This window comes from Rhinoderma darwinii, chromosome 4, assembly GCF_050947455.1.
Source record: "Rhinoderma darwinii isolate aRhiDar2 chromosome 4, aRhiDar2.hap1, whole genome shotgun sequence".
Taxonomy (NCBI): Eukaryota; Metazoa; Chordata; class Amphibia; order Anura; family Rhinodermatidae; genus Rhinoderma; species Rhinoderma darwinii.
Window position 1 is genome coordinate 297,283,392 of NC_134690.1, and position 13,252 is coordinate 297,296,643.

Here is a 13,252-nt window from a genome sequence, read left to right on the forward strand (position 1 = left end):
AAAATTTAAAAAATGGTCTAAAATAGGCTGGTCATTAAGGGGTTCAAATCAAAAGAAGCTGGCACTCACCAATCTAAACATATATTTCTCCTGAGTGGACTCCATATGTATCGAATAAAAAATTCTCGGCGTCTCAAGCACGGAGTTGCGCATGCCCAAACTATCTGTCCATTGGGTTTAGCAATTCACATGTTCTATGATTACGAGGACACAGTACAACAATATAGCGGCTGACATCACTACGTTAGAGTAAGGAAGTTTGCTTGCAAGCGCTCTACAGTGTAGTATGCACTGTAGCTCCATATTTAGCTAGGGAATGGACTATCAATACTAAAGATTATGACCACATCTTTGATCAAACGTGTATACACTAAATTAATTATACAAGTGTTATAACCAAGTCACAGATAGTGTATCCTGTATTGGTAACGGATTATATAATGTTTTTTTAATTCACAGTTCAAAAGTCAGAGTTAATCATCATTGTAACCAACAGTAACGGCTTTTATGCCGTACGTCCCTAGAGAGTAGATAGTGCCCACGTCTTCATATGCGGGAACTTCAGGTCTCGGGTATCCACTCCACCAGTGTGTGGATCTATAATCCACACAGAGGTATATGGTGAAGACCAATCCGGGATCAATGGCTATAAGAAAGAAGCTCTATATTATTCCAACCAAAACTCCAAAATACAGGAAATGTATCCATGAGTTAAAAATCATCTCACTAAATCAGTGAAAAAGGATTATAAATAATCCCATCTTTTATTACAATGCATACATGCGAAATGGTTGTATTGTGTTACCAAAGTTTCTCATTGACCTCACGAGAAAATCAAAAATAGAAGTAATAATTTTACTAAAAAATAAACATAAGGACAGAAAAATGTATCATATTTGTCCGATGTTTTTTCGTTCAAATGGTGAGTATCCAGTAGTTATATCAGAAAAGAGCATCATTCTATCTAAAAACAGAGAAAGAGTCAATAGACAAATATAAACATAATCTGTTAGAGTATAATTATTACTCTCAAATCCCTTTAACCACGGCCTAATAGTAGGAGATGGATGGAAAATGAACAGATCTCACAGGGCAAGAGACCATCCCCACATGAACCGACATTCGTAACACCAAAGGCTGCATAAGCAAAATAAATCTCAATATATATGGGTCAGAGATCCTGTATCGGGAACAAAGTCATGATCATTACTTGAATACATTCAAGGAATAGTCCACATTGAGACCATTACGACAGTGAATTCAATCTACTAATCCATTGTACCTCACGTTGTTTTAGGATCAGTTCCATGTTGCCACCACGCTTTAATGGAGGAACCCTGTCAATAATAATGAACCTGAGTTGTTGGACAGTATGTCCTACCTCCATAAAATGTCGTGACACAGGGAGTTCACTTTTCTTAGTCCTTATGCTGGACTTGTGGTTATTCAACTTTAGTCGGCATTCCGTTGTAGTTTCACTCACATAAATCAAATTACATGGACAATGCCGGACATATGACAGTCACTTTTACATGTATAGTAAGAATTAATATTGTAAGTTCTCCCAGTAACCGGGTGCACAAAAGCATTTCCTTTGATCATTATGGCACAGTTCTCACATGACAGACAGGGAAAACAGCCCCTATGTGTCATATCGGACTGTCCACCTCTATTGAGACCTTTGTTTTTGCTGACATCCATCATGACTAGTCTGTCCCTAAGAATATGGGGCCTTCTATAAGAAAATAGTGGAGGAGACTAAAATTCCACTATTTTGTCATAATCGTTGCCAAGAATCTTCCAATGTCTCTTAATAATCCCTGCTATGTTTGGGCTACATATATTATAGGTGGAAACCATAGGAAGTCTGTTACCTTTTGTTTTTATTCTTATTTTTGTTTTTACCCTGATAAGGTTCATCCCGATCAGTTAATTTAACTTTTTTTCAAATTTTTTTTTTCCTTTTTTTTATGTAAAATCTTCTTTGGATATCCTTTCTCCAAAAATTTTTTAGCCATAAGGTTTAGTTTATCATCCAAACTTTTAGGGTCCTCCACTATCCTCTTAACCCTTAACCCCTTCCCGCATTTTCACGTACAGTTACGTGATGGGAGATGGCCTTTTCCCGCATCTCCACGTAACTGTACGTGATGGAGATGAAGCTGGCTCAGGAGCTGAGCCAGCGACATCACCGCCGGGTGACAGCTGTATGTTACAGCTGGCACCCTGAGGTATCGGCCAGGACCGGAGCTAGCCTCCGATCCGACCGATTAACCCCTCACATGCTGCGTTCAATAGAGATCGCAGCATGTGAGGAGTTTATAGCCACCGGCGACAAAGCAACGTGATCGCTGGGTTGCCGGTGGCTGCAAATGCGATCGGAGGGGTAATACTTACCTCCCGGTCCGCCAGTAACGGAATCCTCCTATGCCCCGTCGTCGGCGGGGCCCAGGAGGCTTCCGGTACCATCGGCAAGATGGCGCCCGCTCAGCTTCCGGTTCAGAAGCTGAGCCGGCGTCATCAGCAGTGGGTGTCCGCTGTATGTTACAGCGGACACCCCGATCTATCGCCAGGAACCGGAGCTAGCTCCGATTCCTGGCATTAACCCCTTCAATGCAGCGATTCAATGCAATCGCTGCATCAAAGTGGTTTGTATGCAATCGGCAGCCTTGCCACGCGATGGCAAGGCTGGCGACTGCTACTATGGCAACAGGATGCCTAACAATGGCTTCCTATCTGCCATTACGTTAGCCGATTAGGCCCCGCCCGGAGGCGGAGCCTGATCGGCTTGCTGTCAGTGAACAACTGACAGTTCTAATACATTGCACTACATAGGTAGTGCAATGTATTAGAACATCAATAAAACAGTTGGACCTTCAAGTCCCCTAGTGGGACTAAAGAAAAGTGTAAAAAAAAGTGTAAAAAATGTAAAAATAAAAGTTGTAAAAAATACAATAAAAGTTTTAAATAATAACACAAAACACAATCGCCCTTTTTCCCTTATCAAGTCATTTATTATTGAAAAAAATAATAAAGCCATACATGTTTGGTATCGCTGCGACCGTAACGACCTGAACTATAAAATATTATGTTATTTATCCAGCGCAGTGAACGCCGTAAAAAAAAAACTAAAAAATACTGACATAATTGCTATTTTTTCGTCACTTTGTCTTCCAAAAATTGAAATAAAAAGTGATCAAAAAGTCGCATGTACCTAAAAATGGTACCTATAAAAACTATAACTCGTCTCGCTAAAAACAAGCCCTCATACAGCTCCGTCGACGAAAAAATTAAAACCGTTATGGCTCTCACAACTTGGCGACAGAAAAAATCCATTATCTTTACAAAAGTAATTTTATTGTGCAAAAAGTTGTAAAACATAAAAAGTGCTATAAATTTGGTATCGCCAGAATCGGACTGACACGCAGAATAACGTGAACATGTAATTTATAATGCGTGGTGAACGCTGTATAAAAAGAACTAAAAAAATATGCCAGAATTGCTGTTTTTTGGTCACGTTGCCTCCCAAAAAAAAAGGATAACAAGTGATCAAAAAGTCGCATGTGCCCCAAAATAGTACAAATAAAAACTACAGCTCGTCACACACAAAAAAAAACAGCCCTCATACCACTACGTCTATGAAAAAATAAAATTAGTCAAGGCACCAATAAGCCAGGAAATAAAAATATGCAGTTGTGCCGGCCCGAGGGGAACGTTTCTTCTGTTTCAAGTGGCGAATTATCAAGGCCCCTAAAATTAGGGAACCTGGAAGGGGAGGGCCCAAACATATCTGCTGGAAGTGAGGGCGCCCGTATTATACCAGGACAACACTTTCCTGCAAAATCCCCCAAACTGAAAAGGTCCAGAGTGTGGTCCAAAAGGGGACTAAGTAAAGACCATTTATTAGTGCGACACCGGCCTGTGCAGAAAGTCACAGCATAACACACATCTATGGATTATTTTATTGTTTTTTTTTTACCCCACTATACCACCTGACTATGCCCCTTATATACTCCGCCCGTCTTACATGTACCCCCACATTATAAACGGAAACACCAGTAAGACTCAAAACAAAACTACTACAAGCAAAATCCACGCTCCAAAAGCCAAATGGCTCTACCTCCCTTCTGAACCCTACAGTTTGCCCAAACAGCAGTTTACTTCCACATATATGGCATCGCCATACCCGGGAGAACCCTTTTAACAATTTTTGGGGTGTGTGTCTCCAGTGGCACAAGCTGGGCGCCACATATTGGCATATCTATTGAAAAACCCTTTTCACTCTGCAACATCGCGTGCACACCAATTTCTGCCAATCACCTGTGGGGTTAATATGCTCACTACACCCCTAGGTGAATACTTTGACGGGTGTAGTTTCCAAAATGGGGTCACTTCTGGGGGGGATCCACTGTTTTAGTCCCACAGGGACTTTGCAAATGCGACATAGCGACCAGAAACCAATCCAGCAAAATCTGTACTCCAAAAGCCAAATGGCGCTCTTTCCCTTCTGAGCCCTACTCTGTGCCCAAACAGCAGTTTATGACCACATATGTGGTATTGTCATACACAGGAGAAGTTGCTTTACAAGTGTTGGGGAGCTTTTTTTCATTTATTTGTTGAGAATATGAAACATTTTCAGCTAAAACTACGTCTTATTGAAGAAAAAGGATTTTTTTTATTTTCACTGCCCAATTCTAATAAAATCTATGAAACACCTGTGGGGTCAAAATGCTCACTACACCCCTAGATGGATTCCTCAAGGGGTGTAGTTTCGTGAATCGAGTGACTTTTGGGGCGTTTCCACTGTACTGGTACCTTAGGAGCTTTGCAAAAGTGACATGGTGTCAAGAAATCAATCCAGCAAAATCTGTGCTCCAAAAGCCAAACGGCACTCCTTCTCTTCTGATCCTTGCCGTATGCCCAAACAGCAGTTTATGACCACAAATGGGGTATTGCCATACTCCAGAGAAGTTGCTTTACAAATGTTGGGGTTCTTTTATTCCTTTATTTGTTGAGAAAATGAGAAATGTTGAGCTAAAGCTACGTCTTATTGGAAAAAAAGGATTTTTTTTATCTTCACTGCCCAATTCTAATAAAATCTATGAAGCCCCTGTGGGTTCAAAATGCTCACTACACCCCTAGATGGATTCTTCAAGGGGTGTAGTTTCCTAAATGGAGTCACTTTTTTGGTGTTTTCACTGTTTTGGTCCCTTAGGGGTTTTGCAAATGCGACGTGGTCTCCGCAAACCATTCCTGCTAAATTTGAGCTCCAAAAGCCAAATGGCGCTCTTTCCCTTCTAAGCTCCGCCGTGTGTCCTAACAGCTGTTTATGACCACATGCAGGGTACTGTTTTACTCGGGAGAAATTGCTTTACAAAACTGGTGGTGCATTTTCTCCTTTTAGTCCTTGTGGAAATTAGAAAAAATAAGCTAAACCTACATTTTCTTTGAAAGAATTTAGATTTTCATTTTCACGGCCTACTTCCAATAATTTCTGCAAAAAACCTGCGGGGTCAAAATGCTCACTATACCCCTAGATAATTTCCTCAAGGGGTATAGTTTCCAAAATGGGGTCACTTTTGGGGGATTTCCACTGTTTTGGTGCCGCAAGAGCCTTTCAAACCCGACATGGTGCCTATAATATATTTTAATAAAAAGGAGGCCCCAAAATCCTCTAGGTGTTCCTTTGCTTCTGAGGCCTGTGCTTCAGTCAATAAGTGCACTAGGGCCACATGTGGGGTCTTTTTAAAAACTGCAGAATCTGGGCAATAGATATTGAGTTGCGTTTCTCTGGTAAAACTTTCTGTGTTACAAAAAAAAATAGATGAAAAATGAATTTCTGCAAAAAAAAAAGAAATTTGAACATTTCACATCTACTTTGCCTTAATTCCTGTGAAACATCTAAAGGGTTAAGAAACTTTCTAAATGCTGTTTTGAATACTTTGAGGGGTGAAGTTTTTAAAATGGGGTGACTTATCGAGGGTTTCTAATATATAAGGCCCTAAAATCCACTTCACAACTGAACTGGCCCCTGTAAAAATGGCCTTTTGAAATTTTCTTGAAAATGTGAGAAATTGCTGCTAAAGTTCTAAGCCTTGTGATGTCATAGAAAAATAAAAGGATGTTCAAAAAACTATGCCAATCTAAAGTAGACATATGGGTGATGTTAATTAGCAACAATTTTGTGTGGTATTACTGCCTGTCTTACAAGCAGATACATATAAATTTAGAAAAATGCTAATTTTTGCAATTTTTCGCTAAATTTTGGTGTTTTTCACAATTAAATACTTAATGTATCGAGCAAATTTTGCCAGTATCATAAAGTCCAATGTGTCACGAGAAAACAATCTCAGAATCGCTTGGATAGGTAAAAGCATTCCGAAGTTATTACCACATAAAGTGAAACATGTCCGATTTGAAAAAATTGGCTGTGTCCTGAAGGCCAAAACAGGCTGTGTCTTGAAGGGGTTAATAGCTGGCTATACGGTAAGGACTTAATCATCCCCTTGGGATGATGACTGTCATAACTTAACAAATTATTACAATCCGTCTGTTTGACATGTAAATCAGTCCTACGTCTATTATCCTGTATAAGGACCATAGTGTCCAGGAATTGGATATTGGTACCAGGGACCACCATAGTGAACTTAATATCAGGGTAAATTTTATTCAAGAAGTCAAAAAACAGGTTTAAACTGGGTAAGTCACCCGTCCAAATGAGGAAGATGTCTTCTATGTATAGCCACCACCCAAGAACCGAAGTAAAGTGGTAGGATACATAGACCGACGTCTCCTCCATATCGGCGTATGTGGGGGCCACATTTGACCCCATGGCTGTTCCTCTAAGCTGTACAAAGTACTCATCATTAATTAAGAAATAATTGCAGGTCAACACGATCTCCAAAAGACCCATTAAAAACTCCCTACTTTCATTGGAAAATTCAGTATGGTCCAATGTCTTACTCACACTACTCATACCCCTTTTCATGATTTATCGATGTGTATAAGCTAATCACATTGAATGAGAATAGTAAAGCCCCCGTGGGAATGGAGATATCCCTCATCTTAAGTAAAAAATCAGCAGTATCCCTAATATAGGATTTAGCAGATATGGCAAATTTCCTTAGAATCTTATACAAAAGATCGCTAAAGGACTAAGAAGGGAATCCCTACCCGAAACGCTAGGCCTACCTGGCGGGGCAGTTAGATCCAATTTTATTTTAGGCCCATTAGAATTAAGGCATGGCTTTCCCAACATCAAATACCCACTAGTAATAAAAATGCTGAATTGGGTCATGAGTTATGCCTAAAACAGTGGGGTTTATTTAATAAAAGCAGTTTTCAAACATCTACATGCATGCAGGTGGTGGAAACCTTCATTTCATATATACTTAGATGTTGAGGATTATAAACAAGAATGTCAATCAGGTGTTTCTATGCGTATTCAAAACAATTTATCTCTAAACGAAAAACAGGCACTTGAAAAAAGTCATGCTTAACTATGGTAAAGTCAAGTTTAGGCTCGTCAACCTTCGCCATTAGAGTAGATTGGAAGGTGCTGATGGCCAATGGTATTTCCTAGAATTTTTTATTTATCTGAGAAGTGGGGGTAGGGGAGCGTTGTGTAGATTGAGTTGGAGAAGGGCTTGGGTAGCCATCAAAGGGAGACAGTGAGGGGGTTGGTGATGGGCTCTTCTCCATAGATTAAATTCTGGAGAACTGCTCCAAGCGTTTTGGTGGCGTGAGAGTGCACCTGGGACTACAAACTCTTGGTCTTCTGTAAGCGATGGGGAAGTTGGGGGTGCCATTGCCACAGTGTCCAACATATCTTGGGATCCAGTCATTTATGAAAACCTCCTGTTTCTTTACCCTTTACTCACCATTTACCACGTGTAGTATGAGTCATAGGTGAAATTGTCTAATGCGGGTGAGGAGGGGTGGGTCAATCTCTAGCTAGACTTGGGCACTAGATACACAGTTCAGGATCACTGCAATCTTTGTAGAAAGTGAACTGAACATGCGTCACAATGTTAGGTGTGCTGTCCCTGATGATGATGGAGGACCAATAGTAATTGCACCCTTCCACCTCCAGGGCACCCCTTTTTAAGGCCTACAAAGAGTTCGAGTTGCTCCTCTTGGGCTGCAGGGCATCTGTTCAGCAATAAAGTAACTTCCGGGTTAAAAGAATACAGTCTGAGGGGGGAGTAGGAAAGGAGCTGCCTCTGAGTTGTTAGGTGCCCTGACCCTTTAAATGGCATGAAATGAAGATGATGGAGATGAGGAGCAATTTGTACCCTAAACTAAGGTAATCGCAGAAAGGGAATCCCCTTTGAAATCTTCAGGGTCTTGGAAAGCTCTGGTAATATACTTAACAAAATTAGTTTACCCTTGGGTGATATTTCGGCTATTTCCTTTACCCAAAAATATCATTAATTTTCAATACTAAATTAAGATTTATTCAGACTTATAATAACCCACAGCTTCATAACAAATTGATGTATTACCATAGGCCTCTGGGAAGCTTCTCAGTACCCAATTTTCTCAGATATTGCAAAGCTGCTCAATTAACAGTAGTTAGCTCCCCAGCTCATGGACCTCTATGCTCTAGTTTAAGAAAGAACTTTTACAACTCCATTCCCTTCCAGCTCCAATTTGGAATAATTTGCCTCTTACATCGTATCCCTAAATTTTTTATATCCTAATTTTCCACCCTGGTCCTTTTAAACTGGTGGACTAGGCAAAATTTGACACTACTTTTTAAATTCACCTCTAAATGAATGGAAAATCAGCAATTTAAGGACAAATTTGATCCAGCCCAATTTTTTTTTATTTCCTTTCATTATTGAGGAGATGGATAGCCCCAATTGCACTATGCCGGAACTGCCAATTTCAACCAGGGACTATCTCCTTATATTTAAATTTAATGACCCTCCTCAAGATACTAAACTTCAATTTATGCTCTGCTGGAAAAAATATTTAGGTGTGACCTTATCCCTAACTCAATGGCAACATTGCTGAACCGCTATATTTAAAGGCCATCACCAAGTAGGCTTGTCTGCAAATTCTATAAAAGTTCTACTCCCTACTTGGTCCCCTCACTAATTTATCGGATCTATTCATCATCTTCACAACTCTGTTTCCTATGTTTTCAGGAAACTGGTTCGCATCTTCATATTTGGTTGTCATCCCGGATTGTCTCCACTTTCTGGTCGAATGTCTATGACCTTAATAGTGTTGCTTTAGGTAAAAAAAAATGTTTTCAAATCCCATTCTGTTATCTCTTGGGGGATAAGCCACCTTGCTTAAGTAATCGGCAGTACAACCTTTCCCAGGTCATATGTTTGGCAGCTAGGATACAGTTTGAACCAGTTGGAAATTCCAACATTTATCATTTGATGTAAGAAAGGAGAGCATTTGTAAAATCATGTATTATGAAAAAATATCTGCCCTCTGATCTGATAATATGGACCTATTTTTCATCACCTGGCAACCCTGGATGGATCAGAGCATTTCCCCAGGCCTACAACATCTGGTTCAGTCATATGATACCTCTCTTGCTTATGTTCTTACCTACTCTTCACCTCTTGTACTAATTTGTATATGGATACATTGGATTGGCTTTTATGGTTTGATCATTTTGTATTGTTCTAGTCCTCGCTGTTCGAGGACATACTGAAAAATTATAATATTAAATTCCCCCTGTGCGGGGTTCCTAGCTGATTGCTTATTTTTTAAGAAAATACAATAAAGTTGTTTTGAAACTAGAAGCAGACAAGGCCAAGGTAAAACAGACTAAAATAGGTGGCCTGGAAAAATTATTTTGTGTTTAGAGTAACGTTCATTATGCCTGACAGTAACGTATTAATGCCTGAGCAACTGACGTCCATTCACAATGCATTAGTGTCACACAAAATGTCTAAAATTGCTGTGTGTGGGTTCAGAGAGGTGTGCACTAACTTTGTTTTTCTGACTTTGTATTTGTTTTTACAGTTTACTGTATTTATGTATTCATTTTTTTATTCTTTTACTGTGGAGGCACCATGTGTTCCCTGCTGTCCCCATAAACAGATAACTGAAAACAATGATCTAATAGTAACAGCCCTCTATATTACGGTTTACGGTTTCTAGGGATCTGTATACACAGACATTCAAAGATGATGCAGATCGTGTCTTCTCTGCATGCCTCCTTGCCCTCTCTGCGCAGGGAATCTCCTGACACGTAATTACTGATGTCAGAGGGGCCCCTAGCAACCGCCGGAAGGCAGAAGAAGCGCTTCTGCATTCGAGAACACACAGCCCAATATGAGCACTGTGTTCATGTGTCCTTTGTGACAGAACTGATTGTCAGTTCCTTGTCACAGTATAAGATCGGGCTCTTAGTGTGAGCGCACATTGCCATCAAACTCTGCACGTAAATTAACAGGCTGCAGACACAAGGACCAGTCCCTTTTAGCCTGTAAATTTACAGCTATATTATTTATAATGTATGCAAAAATACACTTAATTTTTGTTTTTTAACAGATCAGCCTCAAAGTCCAGGAGGAAAAAATGCATATGGCAGTACGGCACCTGTGAAGATCACATCAGTCTCTACAGGAAATTTGTGTACGGAGGTTAGTTATTGTTTTAAAACTTTTTTTTTTTTTTTTTTGCAAAATTGTATTTGCAGGCTTTGTTCGACTTGTTTCCAATGTTTTTCCTTTGAATGAATAGGAATCATTTTGACAGAAATGCTGAATTTAGGCTTCTCCATGTTGGTCATCGTTTTCACCCAGACGGGAGTTCTGCTTTTCTCAGTTATATGTTGTGTGGCTGGGCGTTCTGATCGGTTGTTGTCCAACTCTCGGCACCCCTGCCGATCAGCTGTTTTTACGGGATATGAGCTTCAGCCACTTCAAAACAGGTGATCCGTGGGGGTCACGGGAGTCGGACTCTGACCGATCAGATATTGATGGCCTATCCTTAGGATAGGCCATCAATTTCTTGGGACTGGACAACCCTTTTAACTCTTAATAAATGTACTTGCCTTTCTAATTCCCCATGTGATCACTGCAGCGGAGTTGATAAAGACCTGCGGGGGATGTTGTAGAGGTGGGGTGTTGGAAATCTAATTATTTTTTTCATTTTTTACACACTACTGATATTCAAAAATGTAGTATGTGATAAACTGTTACATCACGAACGATCTGCATTTTAGAGCTTTTCTTTTTAAATAGTATCTTTATTTCAGGAACCACAAGTGCCATCAAGACCAGAGGCTTATCCTATCCCAACACAGACCTATACAAGAGAATATTTCACTTTTCCAAATCCCAAATCTCAAGATAAAATAACTCCTGCACAAAGCCAGCGGCCAGATTTTGAAGAGAAAATACATGCCCAAGTTGGAAGCAACCACTCCAGCAATACTTCTGTTCAAGTAAGCAGTTACCAGAAAAGTCAGACAAGCTAATAAATTTATTTTTATTTTTTATTTAGTAGTCTTTTTTTTCAAGAGTGAGAAATGTCCAACCTATAGCAGTTACAATACCTTAAAAACCTCAATATTAACTGCTTTCTGTAGATATGAATCTAACCATAGTCTTATTTGCTTTGTAGCTCATTGTAAAATGTTCTTTTTTTTTTTGTTTAATTTACCAGCGAATTGCACATTCCCAAGAAGAATTAAGAGATGAGCCAGTATTTCAATCAGAAAGTGGTCGAATAGAGCCTGTCATGCATAAAGATTTAGAGTTTTTAGATAGTAAAGATGGTTGGATGAATCAAACTGTGGAATCTAGTACATCCAGCCAAGAACATCTAAACAGTTCTATGAAAACATATTCTTCTGCCTCATCATTAAATAAAACTGGACCTGGGCGTTGGAAAACTCCAATTGCATCTCTGGCTGCTCCAGTTGCTGGGTTACAGCCTGTTCGAACAGATCTACCACCACCACCACCACCCCCAATGCATTATGGAGAAGAGTTTGAGAAATTTGAGGGTGTTCCTGTGGATTTACCACCACCATTACAAAATCAGTTGTGTTCTCCATTAAACTCACAATCTGCAGCATTAGAGAGGAAAAAAAGAGAGGAACATCAGAGATGGTATGAAAAGGAGAAAGCCCGCTTAGATGAGGAAAGAGAAAGAAAGAGACGAGATCAAGAGAGAAAACTTGGAAAAGTGCGGATCCAGCCTATTGCCCCTGCACAGGTTGTTATTCCGCAGTCTTCAGTACCAGTACCACCTCCAATTCTACCACAGACAAGACCAGAGAAACCTGCAATTCTTTCCCGTCCGCAAGAAACAGTTATCCGGGATTTGCAACCTCAACAGCAGCCACGCACAATCGAAAGACGAGACCTTCAGTATATAACAATCAGCAAAGAGGAACTTTCTTCTAGTGACAGCCTTTCTCCAGATCCCTGGAAGCGGGATGCCAAGGAAAAGTTGGAAAAGCAGCAGCAAATGCACATTGTAGATATGCTCAGCAAGGAGATCAATGAACTACAGAACAAATCTGAACGCTCTGCTGAAGAGAATGACAGACTACGCAAATTAATGCTAGAGTGGCAGTTCCAGAAGAGGCTCCAAGAGTCCAAGCAGAAAGATGAGGATGATGATGAGGATGAAGAAGATGATGATATGGACACTATACTAATTATGCAGCGCCTGGAAGCAGAGAGAAAAGCAAGGGTAATACAGATTTGTATTTTCGTTTTTTTATTCTAAGGGCTCTTGCACACGACTGAGTGCTACTCGGGCCATTTTTCATGGCATCCTAGTGGCACCCGATAATTTTCACTGACCCATTCACTCCAGTGCGTAAATCGGGTCCGTGAAAACGGACCAACTCTCCGATCTATTGAAAGATACTTGTCCGGTCTTAAATGGGACTCACAAATGGGTCACAAATGGGACTTGGGCGGCGCACGCAGTCGGGCACAAGAGCCCTTAAAATACCTAACTTGGTTAAAAAGCACATTTTGTGTCAATACTCATACTACTACATATTTATGGTATGTGGGAAAGATGCCAAGAGGTAAATTAAAAAAAAACATGGTCCTTAAAAATAAAATACATTATACCAGTATTCCATTGCAGCTGCAAACAGGTAAGGTTTATATGAGGTATATTTAAAGCGTTAATTAATTTCAAAGTAATGGCATATCCCCTCTGTGACTCTCACCTGTCCTGAGACTGAACAATATTACAAGTTTGTAATATTAACATGTGGCCTATAACGTATATACACGTTCTACCCTTCAGT

General features: G+C 40.1%; 1 protein-coding gene across 26 annotated transcripts in view; it reads left to right on the forward strand.

Moving 5' to 3' along the window:
* AFDN (afadin, adherens junction formation factor) overlaps positions 1 to 13,252 on the forward strand; it is a 529,325-nt gene that overhangs the window by 458,525 nt on the left and 57,548 nt on the right. For all 26 annotated transcript variants that reach the window (XM_075862614.1, XM_075862630.1, XM_075862615.1 and 23 more), the window contains 3 exons: positions 10,522 to 10,613; positions 11,231 to 11,419; positions 11,641 to 12,678. In XM_075862614.1, the coding sequence (XP_075718729.1) occupies positions 10,522 to 10,613; positions 11,231 to 11,419; positions 11,641 to 12,678 (1,319 nt within the window). The remainder of the gene's footprint in view (positions 1 to 10,521; positions 10,614 to 11,230; positions 11,420 to 11,640; positions 12,679 to 13,252) is intronic.